Below are 20,041 nucleotides of genomic sequence, written 5' to 3' on the forward strand. Positions count from 1 at the left end.
CAACCGCAATGACTTACGACGTAAATTCCAGTCCCAATTCTGGTTGTAAGTTTGAAGACTACCTCTCTTGTCATGCATCCTGAAGAGCTGAAAAACCAGGTCAGGGACAACAGGTTGACATGGAGAAAATCTATGAGGTTGCTAAGAGTCATCAATGACCTGATGGCAGATCATCCATCCATCCATCAGCGTGTATCCTCATGCCTAAAGCTTTGAAGGTCCAGCTTTACAGCATGGGTTTCCCCAATGTTTTTATTACAGTGTGTGTTAGTGATATTCCCCCAGTGGTCCTTCCATCACCCCTTCAGAGGTGCCCATCATTATGGGGGGAAAAAAGAACCACTCTTGCAAAGGTAGAAGTGTTGTGAAAGCAGCTTGCAGGAGCTGAGGCACAGGTCCGAAGCCTGGGATGGAGCAGCTGTTATCGCCTGCCCAAAAAGGCCGACTGCCGATTCGCCACTCTGGAACAGGATATGCAGCAGGCCGTCTTGTAATAGGTGTACACGCAGAGGCGGGCTTGCACCACCACGTTGCAATTGTAGTATTTATCTTTGCAGTTTTCATCTGGAAGCAGAACATCAGAAAGACCTTTTAGGTCAGGGGTCTCCAACCTTGGCAACTTTGAGAGTTGAGGACTTCAATGCACAGAATTCAACAAGACTGCAAGGTCTGGTCCAGGCGATCATCAGGACCCTAACTAAAAGTGCTCTCTCTCTCTCTCTCTCTCTCTCTCTCTCTCTCTCTCTCTCTCTCTCTCTCTCTCTCTCTCTCTCTCTCTCTCTCTCTCTCTCTCTCTCTGTATCTCCATCCATCCATCCACTCACCCATCCATACATCCATACAAGGATCTATTATAGAGCCTTGGTGGAGCAGTGGGCTAACGCCTCCTTAAGTAACACCAGCTGCCTGCAATTAGTGCAGGTTCGAATCCCACCAGGCTCAAGGTTGACTCAGCCTTCCATCCTTCTGAGGTAGGTAAAATGAAGACCCAGATTGTTGGGGGCAATTAAGCTGACTTTGTAATAATGCCGCTTGGGGTGTGTGTGAAAGCCCTAATAAGCAGGCATATACATAGAATGAAGGCTACTGCTAAGCTTGTAAGCCGCCCTGAGTCTTCGGAGAAGGGCGGGATATAAATGGAATTAAAATTTTAAAAAAATAAAAAAATATTATCTATACCTATCTGTCATCTATCTATCATCTGTCTTCCATCCATCTATCCATTTATCCAGCCAGCCACCTTTTCATTCTAATTTTTTTTTGAAAGAGAGATACATTTAGCTCTGGTTAAAATCATCTATCCATCTATCCAAGAACTGCCTTTGTAACCTCAGGGGCATAAATAGACTTCTTTCTTTCTCCACTAGATGGAGATCCATGGCTAGAAAAACAAGACCAGGCTTCTTACCTATGTCAGGCATGCAGTCCTGGGTGTTGCAGGATTCCTTTTCTGCCAGCTTCAGCTGGGAGTCACATTTGATACTTGGGGACATGTCATCTGACAGACATCGCACCTCCCGGATACGGAAGCCGCCTTCGCACGACTTGGAACACTGCAAAAGCAACAAGCAAAAGCATTGTGGTGAGGTTGGGTGATCTATCTATCTATCTATCTATCTATCTATCTATCTATCTATCTATCTATCTATCTATCTATCTATCTATCTATCTATCCATCCATCCATCCATCCATCCATCTGTCTGTCTCTTGGACTGCAGCTTCCAAAACCTGCATTGGCCCCTCTAAGTCTGGGGGGGGTCATACTTAACCAACAAATTTAACCAATTCCTTGTTTTGAGAACCCAAGCTGCAAATGTAAATTTTTTAATTCTGTGTGAGGCTCAACCTCAGCCCGTGAGGTGATGTGCAGAGATCCCCACTGAGCTGAGCAGTTCTTCGGATGACCCCGGGCCAGTCACCCATTCTCTGACCGATTCCCTTCCTGAGATTATGCTAAGAACAGCAGAGCGAGCCAAACTGTGTTTCTGGGAAGACCAAATGCTGCAGATGTAAATAATACCCTGGGTTATTCTATGCTTACCTTAATCAGTGCATTTATCTTTAGTCTGCAAACTATGTCAAGTGTTTCTGAGAGTAATGTTCTTAATGTGCATTTTTTTAATTAAGCCAAACCTGACTCAGTTTGCATTTTGCTTTCTGCTGCGACTGGGAAGGGCAGCAAAAATGCCACTTTAGACAGCACAGAGAGAATGGACTGACTCCACCAATGAGTGGCGAGGAAGGGACGAAGCAGTGAAAGCAGCAGAGGCCAGAACAAGACCAGTTTCTTGCTTTATGACCGAAGCATCAAAATCTACAAGGAGCTAACTTCACCCGCAATCTTCCCATTTTTAAATTATTTGTTAAAGAATGTTTTCATAGCACTAGCATTAGAACTTAGACTTATATACCGCTTCACAGTCCTTTACAGCCCTCTCTAAGTGGTTTTTCAGAGTCAACATCTTCAATCAAAATAGAGCTGGAAGGGACCTTGGAGGTCTTCTAGTCTAGCCCCCTGCTCAAGCAGGAGAACCTATAGCATCTCAGACAAGCGACTGTCCAGTCTCTTCTCGAAAATTTCCAGTGATGGAGCGCCCACGATTTCTGAAGGCAAAGCTGTTCCACTGGTTGATTGTCCTCACTGTTAGGAAGTTTCTCCTTAATTCCAGGTTGCTTCTCTCTTTGTTCAGTTTCTAACCATTGTTTCTCATCCTGCCCTCTGGTGCTTTGGAGAATAACGTAACCCCCTCTTCTCTGTGGCAGCCCCTCAAATACTGGAATACTGCTATCATGTCCCCCTTAGTCCTTCTTTTCCATAGACTAGCCAAACCCTTGCCCCCAACAATATGGGTCCTCATTTAACCGACCTCGGAAGGATGGAAGGCTGAGTCAACCTGGAACCAGTCAAGATTGAACTGTTGGCAGTTGGCAGAATTAGCCTGCAATACTGCACCTAACCTCTGCGCCACCACGACTCCTAAGCCCTGAGTCCAAAAGTTCAAAAATAGCTTCAGCAGCAGCAGCACGTTGCACAAGTAGTCCTTGACTTACAACCATTTGTTTAACAACAATCCGACGTTACAACACTGAAAAATGCCATAATCAGCCACACGTATGACCATTGTAGCCAGAGGTGGGATTCAAATATGGGGACAACCGGTTCTCTGTGTGTGGATGCCGCTTGCGGAAGTCCGTTTTGAGCCTGGGCAACCAAAAATCAGCTACCGGTTCTGCTGAAGTGGTGCAAACCGGCTGAATCCCACCACTGATCGTAGCATCGCCACAACCAGGTGCTCAAAATTTGGGCGCTCAACAACCAGCATTTATTTACAACAGTCACACATCCCGGGGTCATGTGATCGGCAATCTTCCCGTTTGGTTGCCGTCAAGCAACGTCCATAAGGGAAGCCAGATTCATTTAACGATCGCATAGTCCACTTAACAGCAGCAGCGATTTGCTTAGCAACCGTGGCCAAAAAAAAAAAGGTCATACAATCAGACTGACTTAACCATAGGCACCCTGGTCCCAAATGTTGTCGTATGTTGAGGACTACCTGTACTTTGGCACAAAGAGAGAGTGGGGAAAGCATCGAGGTACATACGGCGCTCCATTCGGTGCTGAACCACTTGGCCCCACAAGGTTTGAGGTGGCAGGACTGCTGGCTGGGGGGTCTTTGCAGGAAGGCGCACTCGTGGGGATTCAGCATCTCGAAGTGGTCCTCGGTCTTCCGAATACAGATGACCTCCCTCTGCTGGGTGCCACTGCCACACTCGATGGAACACTGGACCGGGTGACAAAAGGGCAGAGAAAGAGATTATACAAGGTGGACAGCTCAACTTTTTTGAGATAACCGAATAACTGGCAGGGGCGAGTATCGCCATGGTTACTAGAGGAAAAACAGAAGGTAGAAACTGCTTTTATCAGAAGCGACTAAGCACCTAAAATCCTTAAAGGAGCAGAATATAGGATAACAGAATAACAGAGTTGGAAGGGACCTTGGAGGTCTTCTAGTCCAACCCCCTGCTTAAGCAGGAAAGCCTACACCGTTTCAGACAAATGGCTGTCTAGTCTCTTCATAAAAGCCTCCAGTGATGGAGCGCCCGCAATTTCTGGTGGCAAGCTGTTCCACTGGTTATTTGTCCTCACTGTTAGGGAATTTCTCCATGGTTCTAGGTTACTTCTCTCTCTCTCCTTTGTTCAGTTTCCATCTGTTGTTTCTTGCCTTGCCTTCGGCTGCCTCTTCTTTGTGGCAGCCCCTCAAATATTGGAAAAATGCTATCACGTCTCACCTAATCTTTTTTTTTTATATTAAACTAGATTAGACACAGCCAATTCCTGCAATTGTTTTTCCTGGCCCACTCTGGATTCGTGTCTCCAATTAATTTTGAACAAGGTAGAACAGGGTTTCTTGACCTTGACAAGCTTGAAGATGGGTGGATGCAAGTTCACATCATTTCTGCACAATCAAGGTTTGCTCCAGCCATTAGCCAATAGATGCCCTGCCCACCCAAGAATACAGATGCAATTGTGACTGGATCAAAAGAAGGGATCCAATAGCTAAACAACTTGATTCCTAGAGTTTCATCTGAAGATTATCACATCATCTCTTGAAACAGGTTTGATGGAACAGGTGAACATACACATGTTCCCAATGGAATATTTTCTGGAGAAGCAGCAGTAGCAATCCAGGTTTAGATTATTTTTCCCTGTTGCCTTTTCAAAAAGCTTTCCCCCCCCACTTGTCATGTTTTTATGTCCAGGGTTTTGATGCTCTTTTGGCTCCAATTTGGGTTTCCTGGGTGTTCCAGACAGTCAGGAATCACATCTTCACAATGCCCTGATTTGATGAAGTGAGCGCTATTAAAATAAGTGTGAAACCTGGAATATCACTGGAAGAATATTGTGTCCCATTTGTAAAATAACAGTACGTTGAACTAAGCCAACACAGAAACAGCATCTCATACCTTAAACAGCAATTATGAGAAAGCAAGAAAAATAATATCAAAAGATACTTCAGTGGCTGGTCCAAGAACTGTTGACTTTTGATTTTAACACTTGCTTTGTTTTTCTGAGTTCATTCCAGCTTAATTTGCAGCAACCACCACCAAGATGCCTGTGTCTGTTCAAGATCTGTTGCAGGCATCTTACTTTAATCAGGAGGACTAATTGATTCTGCTTAGAAACAAAAAAAACAGGCAGTTTGATAGCTCAAGTTTAATAAGCACTCGTTTTCACAGAACACCAGGATCGGTTTGCAAGACTCCACCAAATGTGATTGCAGTCATGTGGCTCCACAGAAACCAGAGCTAGGCCAAGTTATTTTTCCAGCATGTTTGACCTCTCATTTAATGTGGGAAAGAAAGAAAGAAAGAAAAAAAGAAAAAAAGAAAGAAAGAAAGAAAGAAAGAAAGAAAGAAAGAAAGAAAGAAAGAAAGAAAGAAAGAAAGGGAAATGAGAATGGGAGAAGGAAGGAAGGAAGATGAGAATGGGGAAAGGAAGGAAGGAGAGGAGGGAGGAAGGAGAGACAGGAGGGAGGGAACGAGGGAGGAAGAAAAGAAAATGAGAATGGGGAAAGAAGGAAGGAGAAAAAGGAGAAGAAAAGGAGGGAGGGAGGAGAGACAGGAGGGAGGGAGGGAGGGAGGGAGGAAGGAAGGAAGGAAGGAAGGAAGGAAGGAAGGAAGGAAGGAAGGAAGGAAGGAAGGAAGGTAAAAAAATCAGAGGAAAAATATGAGTAAAATTCTCCTGGGTACACTGTAATAAAGAAAAAAAAAACCTAACAGCATTGTGACATGGGTGGTTATCTGAAGGGAAAGAAGAGGTTTTTCTTAGGAGAACTAAGACAAAGGCAAGCTCTGAATCTCATCCAATTTCTTTTCCTCCATTTAGCTAATTCATTCAATTAGATTTGGAGGAACCACCAATCCACTCTCACCCTTTACAAGGAGCAATGAAAAGCAGGGAATTATGGCGCCTATTATTTTCCAGGCCCATATTCCAGCCTTGAATACAGTTCTCTTCATCTGGTGTTGCAGTCCTCTGATGGAAGCACGCGTTCAAAAAACAAACAGAAAAAGAAGCATGCGTTACAGCCGGTGGTTCTCTGATTCCGTACATTTTTAAGCACATTCTCCCAGGGGCCGAAGGGAGGGCGTTTCTTTTGGAGGCTTCTCCTACCCAAATATTTGCAAAGCCCACATGGAAGTGAGGTGGAACCAGCTAGAGCTTCAGAAAGACCACAGATTGGCAGAAACCCAAGTGGGTAGAGACCTCCTTCCCTTGTGGCAGCCGTCGCACAAACGTGTTTTTTCCCTTCTCCTTCTAGAACAGAAGGCTGCAGCTTCTAAGCAAAACTGACTTCCGTTGAAGGTGAACATTTTTGCTCCTTCTCCAGCAATTGAGGTGAGAATTCAGGTTGACTGCTGGCTTCTTTAAAAGAAAAAAAAACCCTCCTGTCCTGTTCAATCCTTTGGAAGGACAAGCAATCCACCCGGGTGTTGGACATGGACTTCATGAAGGTCTGGAAAAACGAAGCTGATTTTGGCTTTTTGAAGATCTCTCCTGCAGCTTTAAAGATTAAATATACAGGTGTTGTGTTCTTCCTGAAAAAGACAACTCCAATAATGCACCGTTTTCTAGGTCACTTGAAAGGCTACGATCTCTAAAGAGGTTGGGGTTTTGGATTAGCCTAGCCTAACCGACTCTTATTTTTAAAAGGGACTGTTGTTCATAGGCCAAGTATAATTTTTGTTATGTTTGAATAGACGTAGATCAGCTGTCCCAGCGAAAAGTACAGGCTGTTCCGAGCAAAATCAACACACGTGATAACTAAAAGCAGCCCAAACTGACTTGAATCCAGAATAACAAATGTTTTTAGTATGGTCTGGTTAACAGGGATGGGGGGAAAGGATAACTCAGCCTAAAACCCCTCCCTTCTGCATTGATGATGTTCCCTAGTTGGGTCATGAAATGTGTGCAGGAAAACTGCCAAGCTCAGAGAGCACTAAGTACCCCACAGTCCTCCTCCTCCTCCTCCTGCTCAATTATGTATTGGTTTCAATGAAGAATATGAGGATTTTTCTTTTGGGTAAGTGGTCCTATAAAGTTTAGCTTTGTCCTTTGCCTCAGGGATCTCCAACCTTGGCAACTTTGCAGATTGTGGACTTCAATTCCCAGAATTCCTCAGCCACCCAGAATTCTGGGAGTTGAAGTCCACCAGTTGTAAAGTTGCCAAGGTTGGAGACCTCTGCTTTACCTGTTCCAATTTCCTGGACACAGATGCAACTCTTGCTCCAATATTTGATTTCCTCTTCTCTTTCTTCTTTTTGTTGTGCACCAATCAGGTGATTGATTGAGTGGAGCTGATTTATCTGAGTAGGCTTTGAAACCATCATTATTTCTGAGATGGCTTAAAGGCTCACGCATTTATCCTGATGTAAGGGCTCATAAATTACCGGTACATCTACTTTTCAACGGGGACACCAGCAACAATAAGCAAGGAACCAAGTTGCGCAATTGTAATAAAACTATTTTGAAATGGTAACCATCTGCTTTCAATACGACACTGTGTCATTTTGTGTGCTTTTCAACCTTACAATATCAGCATGTGCCCATCTGTTGCAGAGAAAGAGATTATAACTAACAAAGGAGAATTAAAGTCTTGTGGGTTTTAAAATACTCTTGGGTGCCTATTCCTGAAGAATTTATTACCTTGGAGAAATAAATTAGAGGCCTGGGGCAGAGAGGGTAGATTTATAGATAAACTCAACACGGATGTCTGGAGTTCAAACATAATTCCAGTTAACAGCATTGTAAATTGTGGGTCTCAAAGCAACTTAACTCTTAGGGGAGCAGTTACCCAAACGAAAACTTTTGGCTGTGCAAAAGTTGTGTTTTATTTTCAGGAAAAATGTTTGTGCAGTGGGAGTGAACTGTTGGTGCCCAGCAAAGGCTAAGCAGCTGGCAGATGTGAGTATCGCCAATATTATTAGAGGAAAAATAGAAGGAAGAAACTGCTTTTATCAAAATCGACTGACCTCCTAAAATCCTTAAGGAACAGGATTAAAGGAGCAGAATATAGAATAACAGAGTTGGAAGGGACCTTGGAGGTCTTCTAGTCCAACCCCCTGCACAAGCAGTCAACCCTATACCATTCCAGACAAGTGGTTGTCCAGTCTCTTCTTAAAAACCTCCTGTGTTGGAGCATTCCCAATTTCTGGAGGCAGGTTGTTCCACAGATTAATTCTTCTAACTGTCAGGAAATTTATCCTTAGTTCTAAGTTGCTTCTCTCCTTGATCTACAACTGGATCAAGCTGAATCCATCTCAAGTGCTCACTTTATTCCAGGCAGAGTGGGGTCAAATGGGTAATAAAGACCCTCGATTGCAGGGATTTCCCTCAGATCTTGCAATGGTTAAGGTAAAGGTAAAGGTTCCCCCGCACATGCGTGCTAGTCGTTTCTGACTCTAGGGGCCGGTGCTCATCTCCGTTTCAAAGCCGAAGAGCCAGCGCTTGTCCGAGGACGTCTCCATAGTCATGTGGCCGGTATGACTAGATGCCAAAGACACACGGAACGCTGTTACCTTCCCACCGTAGTGGTCCCTATTTTTCTACTTGCATTTTTACGTGCTTTCGAACTGCTAGGTTGGCAGAAGCTGGGACGAGTAACAGGCGCTCACTCTGTTACGCGGCACTCAGGATTCAACCTGCCAAACCCACTGAGCCACCGCGTCCCTTGCAATGGTACTTGCTTAAAAACAGGGATGTCCAACTGTGTCAACTTTAAGACTCATGGACGTCTGGATGCTATGATGATCAAAACTCTTGAGAACCAGTTGCAAGTCTCCCTTGGACCCCACCATCACCAACTTGAATGGACCCCTAATAAATGGTCCGAACCCAAGGACTATCTGAAGACATATTGCAGGAGTGGAGCTCATGGCTCTGACTTTATCTTTTTGGTGTGAAAAGACTAAATTTACAGCAATATCCTATTTCTGGCTCTGCAGTGTTCAGCACAGGATCACCTGTTTTGCTGAAATCCAGGGATGTTTATCACGGTTAACACTTCAGCAGGATTGTCTCCAGACCCATTTGAGGTGTCATCAAATTGGAGGACCAGAACGAGAAGAGTGGAAAATGGGGCTATGCTCCCCTCCACAGCTGAGAAATCAGCAACAGATGAGCCCTTCTTTTTAAATGGGCCTCTTCCAGCTTTCTCTGATAAGACAACCAGCAAAATCTGGCTAGGTTCTGCCACATCTGCTTTGCAGCTGTTCTTAAGGCCGCACAGCATTGAGAATTGGTGAAAGAGCGATTCTAGTTCTTCTCTTGTCTTCTCACCTGCTCTCGGGGATGTGCAAGGACTTTCTTACATCATGGCCTTAGTTCTCTTGGCAACCATTCCAGCTAAAGGTACAGATTCCCCCTGTTCAGTCATGTCCGGCTGTAGGGGGCAGCACCCATCTCCGTTTCTTGGCTGAGGGAGCCAGCATTGTCCAAAGACAATGGTTTCTGTGGTCATGTGGCCGGCATGGCTATACACCAAAGGCACACGCTGCTAACGTCCCACCAAAGTGGTACTTATTGATCTACTAACATTTGATTACAGAATAACAGAATTGGAAGGGACTTTGGAAGTCTTTTAGTCCAACCCCCTGCTCAGGCCGGAAACCCTATACCAGACATGTCAAACTCGCAATGTCACATGACGGCGCGTGACGTATCAGGACTGTTTTGCCATTGCCGGCAACGGGGTGGGTATGGCTTCTGCATGATGCATCCGGCCCATGGGTCGGCAGTTTGACACCCCTGCCCCATACCATTTCAGACCAGTGGCTGTCTTAAAAACCTCCAGTGTTGGAGCATTCACAACTTCTGGAGGCAAGTTGTTCCACTGATTAATTGTCCTCACTGTCAGGAAATTTCTTCTCTAGTTCTAGGTTGCTTCTCTCTTTGGTTAGTTTCCATCCGTTGCTTCTTGTCCTGCCTTCGGAGATTAGGTTCACCCCCTCTTCTTTGGGGCAGCCCCTCAGATATTGGAACACTGCTATTATGTCCGCCATCATCCTTCTCTTCATTAAACCAGACATACCCAATTCCAGCAACCGTTCCCTATATGTTTTAGCCTCCAGTCTCCCAATCATCTTTGTTGCTCTTCACTGCACTCTTCCTAGAGTCTCAACATCTTTTTTACATCGCGATGACCAAAACTGGATGCAGTATTCCAAGTGTGGCCTTACCAAGGCGTTATAAAGTGGTAGTAACACTTCATGTGATCTTGATTCTGTCCCTCCGTTAATGCAGCCTAGTACTGCACTGGCATTTTTGGCAGCTGCAGCACAAGGCTGGCTCATATTTATTTGCATGCTTTTCTACCTACTAGGTTGGCAGGGGCAAGGGAACAGGAGCTCACCTGTTGCACAGCACTTGGGTCTCGAACCCGGGCTGTCAATTTCCTGGCTGACAAGCTCAGTGTCTTTAACCACCGCCTCCAGCTAAAGAGGGATCCAGAAATACCTGACATCCATGGGTGAAAGATACCTGACTCCAGCTGCCAGCAAACCACTCGACTTTCCCCAGGCAAGGCCCGTTGTCACAGGGGGTGGTTTCCGAGGGTCTGTTGTGCCCGCAACCCTCCAGCGGCAAACTGCTGATGTGGTTGGTCATGCAGACCACGGATCGGGTTCGAACGCCGGAACCACATTCTGCCGAGCACTGTTGGGACGAAAAAGACAGCGGAAGGATCATAACTACGAGAAAATGAATTACGGGAAGCATTGGGAGGAGAGAGTCCTGTTTGACACAAAACATACCACACAAGTCCAGATTTCTAGCTGGGGAAATCCACCTTGGGCCATGGAGAAAGGCTATGCAACATAGTAATAAAATTGAATGATTTAGAAAGGTGAGTTTGCAAGAGATTCTTCTTCCTCCACACCCTCTTGTACCAGAAAACTGGGCAAGGGGAGAAAAATGGCAGGAGAAAACATGAAGAGCAAAAGGCACAGTGGGGGTTTTCCAGAGAACCCATTTTCCATATAAAAAAAGAAATAAAATTTAGGAAATTAAGCAGGGCTCGCGTTTGTAGAAAACTGAGATTCACAGAAGGTATGAAATGCAAAGAAAAGGACGGCTGTATTTCTCTTTCTCATACACACATAGAGACACAGATTTTTTTGGGGGGGGATATCTATGGGATGTGGTAAAGGACGAGGGTCCCAACAATGTGACGAAAAACCTGCCTGTTTTTTTCCTCTGTGAATGCAACGCCTTGAATATTCTGAATCTTCCAGAGCCTCCGAGTGTTTCAATCAGATGCAAATTCTTTCCGTGTTTTGCACATGTACCTAGGTCCTCGTTTTCCACCACGCTTCTCTTCCTTCGTTTAACTCCCTTTCTCACTCTATTGTCCCTCACCTTTTAAGACAGACCCAGACAGGCAGGAATTCGTATCTGATTCTTTTAGAGGGGGCAGAGAATGGATTATTCAAAATAAAGAAAAACCATGCGCTGACTGCTGAAAGATGTGTGCATAATTGAATTTAAACAGTCACGAACATTTATATTATATTTCACATGGAAAGAAAGCCCCAAGTAAGCATTTTGTTACAGGGTAGGCTACATGTGCCAATTTTGGCATTTGGCAACCGCACGCACACACACCCACAGCCACACACACACACAATTTCATTAAGAGCAGGAAAGGAAAGGAAAGGAAAGGAAAGGAAAGGAAAGGAAAGGAAAGGAAAGGAAAGGAAAGGAAAGGAAAGGAAAGGAAAGGAAAGGAAAGGAAAGGAAAGGAAAGGAAAGGGAGGGGAGGGGAGGGGAGGGGAGGGGAGATGAGGAGGAGGAGGAGGAGGAAGGGGAGGATTATTGTGTTGAAGAACTAGGTTCTATGGGATGATAAACTTCAATTATGGAGGTTCTTGAACTTTCAAGCTGGTTCTGAGTTCATTAGGAGGGGAGAACACCATGAAAAAAAAAACTCTGTCTGCAGCCCTAGGGAAAGAAAAAATTACAACAGAAAGACATTATTTTAGATTGTGTGTGTGTGTGTGTGTGTGTGTCCCCCTGCAAAAGATGTTTTTCTTTTCAGCTGATTTCCTTTTCCAGGATCATTCCTCCCCCAGCCCTCTCCAAGGCAAAGAACTGGAAACCACTTTGGGTGAAGTTCCCCAACTAAGATCCCCCTCTCTTCTGTCTTAAACGGCTACAGGCGAGCCCGCCGTTGGCGGATCCAGTTTCAGACGAAAGGCCAAATGAGAATATAGAGCCGAACCCACCCTGCGGAGTGAGATTTCAGGACAGAATTTACTGCTCCAGAAGAATTCAAAGGGCTTCAGTGGGAGACTTCAGACTGAAATATTCCTTGGCGCTCAGCTTCTCTCTCGCCCAGCCTTTTAAAATTAAAATAAGGACATTCTTTGGGAACCACCAGCCCAGCCAAGAGGCGAAGAGCAGAGATCTGGGTGGGGCCGAGACCAGAAATTTAGATTTCTGACTCGTATTTATGATGGTTGCAGCATCCCCGGGGGAGGGGGTCACGTGATTCCCTTTTTGTGACCTTCTAACAAGCAAAGTCAATGGGGAAAGCCAGATTCACTTAACGACCAGGTTACTAACTTATCAACCTGCAATGATTTGCTTAGCAACCGGGACAAGAATGGTCGCAAAATGGGGCAAAACAAACTCTCTCGCTTTGCAACAGAAATGCTTGGGTCGGTTGTGATCATTTGTTGAGGAATACCTGTATTTGGAATAACATTCATCTTAAAACCATTTGCTAAGCTCTCCTCGATTCTTCAAAAGGACCCACCAGGCAAAAATGTCTGATCCAATCAAAACGATTTGGTACACTGTGTGCAAATAGCAATAAAGACATTCTCCAGTGTAAAAAAAAAGGGGGGGGAGTCACAGGTTTAAAACTTTGGAAGAACAAATGCTTGTGGGAGAAGGAAGAGGAAGAAAGCCTGCAGTTAATCTCTTGACTGATGTGGCTGGATTTATAACAGTGTTGGATTTAATCCAGAGATGCTTTTGTGCATTTATTTTTTGCTTCACTGTTCTGGGGGAATAATACCTTTTTCTTCTCATATGGATTCCAATAAATCACTAAAGAGATATCCATTCCCTTGTCAAGGTAAATAAATAAACACTAAAAAAATACTTTGTGAAATGAGAAAAGAGACTCAATTAGAAGCTTTGAGCTTCAGCCTTGAGAAAGAAGTTGGTGGAGCAGGGAGATTCTGGCATGGGGTTATAAGCATCTGGCCAACTGGAAGAATTACAGCTTTATTGAGATGAAAGTCTATAGAAATCAGCTTCTCTTGTGGGACCCCCAAGATATTTTCTCTACAATCACTCAGGATCACCTCTAAGATTCCTTGGGAAAGGGAAGTTCCCTTAGAGCAGGTATGACAAAGGTGGAAGCTGTACACTTTGGCCTTCTCCAGAAACAACTATCTTCCGTGTCTCTTGGGCAGGAGTCTCCAAACCTAGCAACTTTAAGACTTGTGGACTTCCAGGCTTCAAGACTTCATGGCTGGTGGAGGAATTCTGGGAGTTGAAGTCCGCAAGTCTTAAAGTTGCCAAGTTTGGAGACCTCTGTTCTTGGGGAAAAGAGAATTTCCTGCTGAAAACCTTTCAGAAGACTAGAGAATATCGCCGAGTATCAGTGGGACGGTGGGTCCTTGAACATCCTTAGTGACCAGGGGGACGTGTGAATTAGGTATTTCTCCTTGCAAGCTTCCATACACCAGCACTTCCAATGACCAAGAGAGTCAATTTCAAAACAGCAAGAGGAACTTCAAAAGAAATTGGCACACATCTGAGGGATAAAGTTAGAAAACCAGGTGTCCTTTTAAGGCTTTCCAGAAACTGCAATATTAATCTGTACTGCTATTTGTGTAATGCAATTCTTTTTTTTTAGACCAGCATGACCAAAGGTTAGACTTCGATCATCTATGTTGAAAGTTTGGTGTTTTTTTTATATGCTAAGCTGCTCTGCTTTGCCTGAGCAAACTCTTGATTCAATGGGATGAAAATACCCAACCTTACCCGATCACTCCATTCCGTAAGGAACCAGCTCTTGGCACAAGGCCCCATATCACAGTTCTCAATGTCATTTGGCCGCAGCTTCATGTTACACTCCTCATCATCAACAACGTCCCCAAGGTTGCTGACACATTTTACATCCCGGGTCTTCTGGCCAACTCCACATGGAACCGAGCACTAAAAACAAGAACAAACTTTCGGGTCAAGCAGACACAAAACTCACGGATCAAAGGTTGCTTTCAAGTCAGCAGGCTATCACCCCGGGCCCTGCCCTTGTGATGACCCCACCACACAGCCAAGATCTCCTGGATTGGGGGCTATGTCAAAACTCAAGTCTTTTGGAAGACCACAGCTGTTTTTTTTTTCCTATTTATTTATTTCAAGGGCAGTCTGGTGCTGATGGAAACCTTCCGCCCTTGTTTTGAAATGGAGACCACGAATTTCCTCTGATAATCAAAGTAAGCCAAGATCTGCCTCCGTCTCACTAGGTGCCCGGATGCCTCTCATCCCATTCAGCTTTCAGGAACACTGTCCTTCCAGCCCTCCTGGTCTTGTGAACGGTCTCATTTACCCTGCCGAAGGATTGACCTGGCCTCTTCAGAAAGGGCTACCAAGAAGGAGGAGTGGGTTGCGTCAATGGCACTGCCAAGCTGCCAATGTTGTTTGGCTTTGAATCATTCCTGTTTACCGATGTCCATTCTGTCCGAATTTGCCATTCACTGCAGATCTTCAGTTGGCACGTACTTGTCGTCTCTGGTTTCTCCAGGTGTTGGCATCGGTGCAGCTGAACCGTTAAGGTGCGGTTGGCATAGACTTGCCGGCAGAGAACTTGGCGGTGCTGCATCCCCAGGCCACAGGATTTGCTGCATTCTGACCACTCTCCTAAATCCCAGCTAGGAAATAAGGAAATGCAACACATTGGTGCCATCTATAAGTCTGGACTTTTGCCAGTAGCTTTATGGATTGTCTTGCACACTAGCTGAGCACAGAAAATGGAAACCTCTGAAAAATGGTGGAAATGAACGACCCTATCACCTGACTGGGGGTGAATTTCTCCTCTGTACTGACCGGTAAATTTCAGCACAAATACAAATTTCCCCTTAACTTCCTTTCTGGGAAATGTGAATTGGGGTCCTTGGTGGTCTCTGAGCTTGTTTTCCTGCAGATGTGTTGTTACCAAATTAGGCAATATCTTCAGTGCTCTGGTGGTGTTGATGATGCTTTAATGATGATGGTGATGATCAGGTACTTGTGATGTTACCTAGTTGGGTAATGAAATGTCTGCAAGAAAACAACCCAGCTCAGAGTCCACCAAGGACCCCACCGTTCTCCTCCTCCTTCTCCTCCTCTTTCTCCTACTCCTCTTCCTCTCCTTCTTCTTCACTCCACAAACCCCCTTCCCTTCTGGCACTGATGATGTTACCTAGTCCTAGTTGCATCATGAAAACTCTGCAAGTAAACAATCAAGCTCAGAGAGCACAAAGGACCCCACAGTCCTCCTCCTCTCTGCAAACCCCCCTCCCTCCTAGCCCTGATGATATTACCTAGTTGGATCATGAAATGTCTGCAAGAAAACCACCAAACCCAGAGAGCACCAAAGACCCCACCATTCGACCCTGAGCTAGAGAGATTCTCTGTGTTCAATGTGGATTGGATTGTAGCTTTAGTTCCCAGACAGAGCTACATTAACTAAGCGTTGTCACCCTACTTCCACTTGAAATTTCAGAAATTTGTTTTGGGGGGGGGGCAGGGACTGTGGCTAGGGTTCTCTGGAAATGGCCAGGAAAGCTTAGATGCTACATGAGAAAGGATCGGCTCCTTACAAGGCTGGGCAAGGGAAAAGGTTGCAGGGCTCCTCCTCTGGGGTGGGCTTGGAGTTGACCTCACAGTAGCTGTCGGCCACCTCCTCGTGAGTGTTTCTGTGCACGCAGCGGAAGACGGGATATTGCGCCCCTGAAAGGAAAAGCCAGATAAAGCAAGAAGCTGTGAAAAATCCATTGAATGGCAGATATACAGGTATTCCTGGATGGGATGAGTCATCCTTTGGAACCGCTTACCAGCTGAAATCCAGATGGCCCCCGACCTTCGCTCCTTCCGGTGTGATCTAAAAACTTATCTATTCCAACAAGCCGGCCTGGCCTGATGGATTTGGGTTTTAAAATTTTCTCACTTTATTGCTTTATTGTATTCTTACTTTATTGCTCTGTACACCGCCCTGAGTCCTCCGGGAGAAGGGCGGTATATAAAACAAACAAACAAATAAATAAATAAATAAATAAATAAATAAATAAATAAATAAATAAATAATTTCTTCTCCTGCATTCAATTGAACTCACCCTGAATTTCCATAGATATTCCAGATCAGAAACCATAAATAAGAATGGAGCAGAGAAAGCCCACTAAACATACACCAGGTCAAACCAATGTCTCTCTCTCTCTTTCTCTCCCCCTCCGTTTCTCCCTCCCTCTCTCCCTCCCTCCCTCCCTCTCTCTCTGTCTCTCTCTCTCTCTCTCTCTCTCATGTGTGCTTAATCCAACAAGCGACAAACACATCTGACTGAGTTTTGGCCAACAGCCATGAATCTAATTAAGAGAACTGCTTTTAGGTCATCGTAAATTTCTCTCTAAGGGGCTTTTTTTCTTTCTTCTTTGCTGGTTTGGCTGCAAAAGGCTACAGGGCGCTTCCACCCTAGACTATGAACCTTTGTTTTAAAAGAAACCACCACCACCACAAACTTCTCACAGTTGGAGCCAGTTTTAGTAAGACTGCGAGGAAACCCTTTGAATGCCATGGGGGCTTTAGTGGCCAGCCTACCACATCGGTTTCCACAGATCTCCCCTAAGTGGGACCAAGCGTTGTTTCCAAACCATCTACTTGATGCTCAGTTTAAACAACCTTGACTGTTGTTGTGATGCTTCTCTGATAAAGCTGATTTTTTGCCCTTCTGTTATGGTTGATGGCAAAAGCAAATACATTTGAATTCCTCAGCAATGGAAACCTTTCCCAATCTTTGAAGTAGGATATCGTATATATTTTGTCAGAAAATTGATTTTCCCTTCACAAGGGATAGAGGGAGAAAGGTTTTTGTTTTTTTAAAAAATTTCTCACAGCAGTCCTTGGAACAGATCCCTCTTCCTGAATTTAAACCAGAGAAGGTTCTTTCCATTGCCAATTTCTCCAGGGCAGGGATCTGGACCAAGTTGGATTATCTTCCCAGTCAAAATATGACATGCTCTTGAACCCAGGCCAACTGCAAAGTAGATTTTGACAACGAGGTTGCAGTTCTCACAAGACAAGGAGGAACATTGAAGGCTGCAGAACGCTTCATTGTACAAGGTGCTCAGTGAAGAGATGAAATGCTACAAGCTTGCGGGATGAGTATCACTTCAGAACAGTTGCAGGGCCTACTTAATTAGGTTCAGATTTGACCAGCTTCGTGTTATCTTACTTTGGACATATCATATGAAGACCCATCTCTCTGGAGAAGACTCTGAGGGTGGGAACAGTAGAAGGAAACAGAAGAAGAGGAGCAAAGGGGAGAGACTCAGTGGAAGTCCTTTGGAAGTTCTGAAGAACAAGGTTGGGGACAGATCACCAGGGTGAAGTTCTAACTAGGGTTAGAGAACAACTCGATAGCAGGCAACCAAGAAATCGATCAAAACTGCCACATATTATATTAAGAGATGTCGTGGCCCTCCATAGGTTGCAGAGCCCACAACTCTCAGAATCTCTCCACATGGGCCACGAAGGCTGTGGCTCTTGGAGGTTGTATCTGGGCCACTGATGGTGAGCTACAGATTCATGCGTCAGACCCTTGGCATCGCAGAATGAGGTCCATTCAGTGTGTTTTGTTTTCAATCATCCTGAACTCTCATGAGGTATTTCCCGTGGTTCTTCCATTCACGTTGAGGGTGGGGAGAGAAACTGGCTTTCCTGCTTAGTCCTGAGGGCTGCTTGACACGCCGTGAAAAAAAACAGTCCTGATTTACTCACAAAGGAAATGAAAAAAGAAGTTTCTGCCAAAGCCAAATGTAATATATTCAGTGGTGTATTCAACCAGGAAAACTCTCAGCCTCCCAAAAGCTAATCTGCAATAATTTCACTTTGAGGGCTATTCTTCTCCAGAGTGAGTTTACAGAAAATCCGGAAGTTTTGGCCAACCTCCAACATTTCTCTTTTTGCTACATTTTCCTCTCTCAGCATGCTGCTTCTATCAGAGCAGTAAATATCCCAGTGGCTAGCAAATCTTGTTTTCACAGCCACCAACGTTCCCAGGAATGGTCAGCTGAGGAGCTCCAGAAATGGGGCATGATCAGAGAGAGGAAAACCTGCCCAAAATGTCTTTGGAAGAGGCAGTTTCCTTGGGTCCCAAATGTGGAAAATTCTGACAATTGCTTTGGATTTGGCCAAGGGGACAGAGATATAGCCCTGCTTTTTCTTTCTAGGATGGTAGCAAATCTTCCATTCAAGCGTTAGACCCTCGGCTAAGAAAAATGGAGGAAGACCCGGTCAACGTGCATGGCCTGGACTCAGGAGGGGGTTCCTTCACCCCAGGTCTGAAAAATAAAAATGTTTCTAGGAAGCCCTAAACTTCAGATGGAGTTACACCACCAGGAAACTTTTCCAGCAGAGAATTTCTTGAATTTTTTTCCTCCTGAGGTCAAGCTTCAATAACTGAGATGATCTGGAGGGGAAAATGACAGCTGGCATTGGGAGGCCTTGAAGATGTCCCAAGTACTAAGAGAGAGAGAACTGACAGTATTTTGCTGCCCCAATCTGGTTGGTCTTCCGTAAGGCTTTAAAAACTTGGCTACCTGCCAGGGTATGGGGATCAGAATCTGCTCAGGGCCCTGTTTCTTGATCCTACTGTTAGTTGTTTCACTATCTTGGCTGCTGTTTTGTATTTCTTTTCTGGCTGTTTTCATTGTTTTAACTATTTTAGAATTCTAGACTTATAAGCCATCCAGAATCGCTTGGCAGAGATGGGCAGTTATAGAAATTGAATAAATAAATTAATCAATAGCTAAATTCTCCACCTCCTTCAAGCTTTCCCAGGGTCAAATCTGCGAGTCCGTCACTACAAACCTTTCCCACAGGTAGCGCTGCATTCAGTTGTTGCAGTTTGCTTCCAGTTATGTTCCCGGCTACGTCTCGGAGGCTGACCGACCGGGACTTGGTTGTCTGGAACTTGGGAAGGAAATCTTCCAGGCTGACTCATCCCGGGTTGCCTCGGGTGACTGCCTGTCTCCTGATGCAGATCTTCCTCCTCATAATTCATGGTCTCTGTCACATCCAGTTGGCCATTGAATGGCTCCCCTAGGCACACGAGGTCATTCACGTCACAAGAAGAAATATGCCTTTCTCAGCCATGAGCCAGTTAGAATACAAAGCCCCCTCCCCCCAAAAAAGCCTTGAGGACTTGGGGTGACTACATAAGTTCAGAGGTTTCTTGTAGCAGTGAACCCCAAAGCACCAGGATGGTTTGAAAGACGCAAAGGCCGTGAACTGTTTAGAAAAAGATATCCTATTTGTTAATCAGGCTGAAAAGTTGAACGTTTGTTCTTCGACCAATCTTGCAATAGCACAGAGCATTCAGTTAAAGCATCCTGGTGTGAATAAAACTGACGCAACAATGGGAAACGCGCCAAGCTAAATAGCTGGAAATTAAGGGGAGAAAAATTGGTGTGAGGAAAAAAAAATCGCATTCTTGATTCTGCCCAAAAATTTGGTATTTTATGAAAATGCCCTGAGATTTTAGGTAGAATTAAAAAATATATAGGCTTTTCCCCTCCTTCTATTCCCCCCCTTATTTTCCATGAATAAAATCTGTTTTATCTATAAAGATACCCTTCCTTTTGCATGTAGAGAATTGTGCAGAAATGTCCAGAATGACCTTTCAGAAGCATTTAATTCTCTAAAGGAGTGAAGGTGAAACAAACAAACAATCTTTGAAAAGCTAAAGAAACTAAACCTGGTAATCTGAGCA

The 20,041-nt window shown here is 44.7% G+C and overlaps 1 protein-coding gene across 1 annotated transcript in view; it reads right to left on the bottom strand.

Annotated features, from left to right (window-relative positions):
• Positions 1–226: 226 nt before the first annotated feature.
• THSD4 (thrombospondin type 1 domain containing 4) overlaps positions 227–20,041 on the bottom strand; it is a gene marked incomplete at its 5' end in the record, with an annotated part of 116,786 nt that continues 96,971 nt past the window's right edge. Inside the window, 8 exons of the mRNA XM_081337271.1 lie at positions 227–564; positions 1,409–1,553; positions 3,604–3,783; positions 10,542–10,715; positions 14,058–14,231; positions 14,743–14,947; positions 15,878–16,007; positions 19,141–19,371. Coding sequence (XP_081193397.1) covers positions 422–564; positions 1,409–1,553; positions 3,604–3,783; positions 10,542–10,715; positions 14,058–14,231; positions 14,743–14,947; positions 15,878–16,007; positions 19,141–19,371 — 1,382 coding nt within the window. The 3' untranslated portion in view covers positions 227–421. The remainder of the gene's footprint in view (positions 565–1,408; positions 1,554–3,603; positions 3,784–10,541; positions 10,716–14,057; positions 14,232–14,742; positions 14,948–15,877; positions 16,008–19,140; positions 19,372–20,041) is intronic.

Source organism: Vipera berus (assembly GCF_964194415.1).
Source record: "Vipera berus genome assembly, chromosome: 12".
In the NCBI taxonomy this organism is placed as follows: domain Eukaryota; kingdom Metazoa; phylum Chordata; class Lepidosauria; order Squamata; family Viperidae; genus Vipera; species Vipera berus.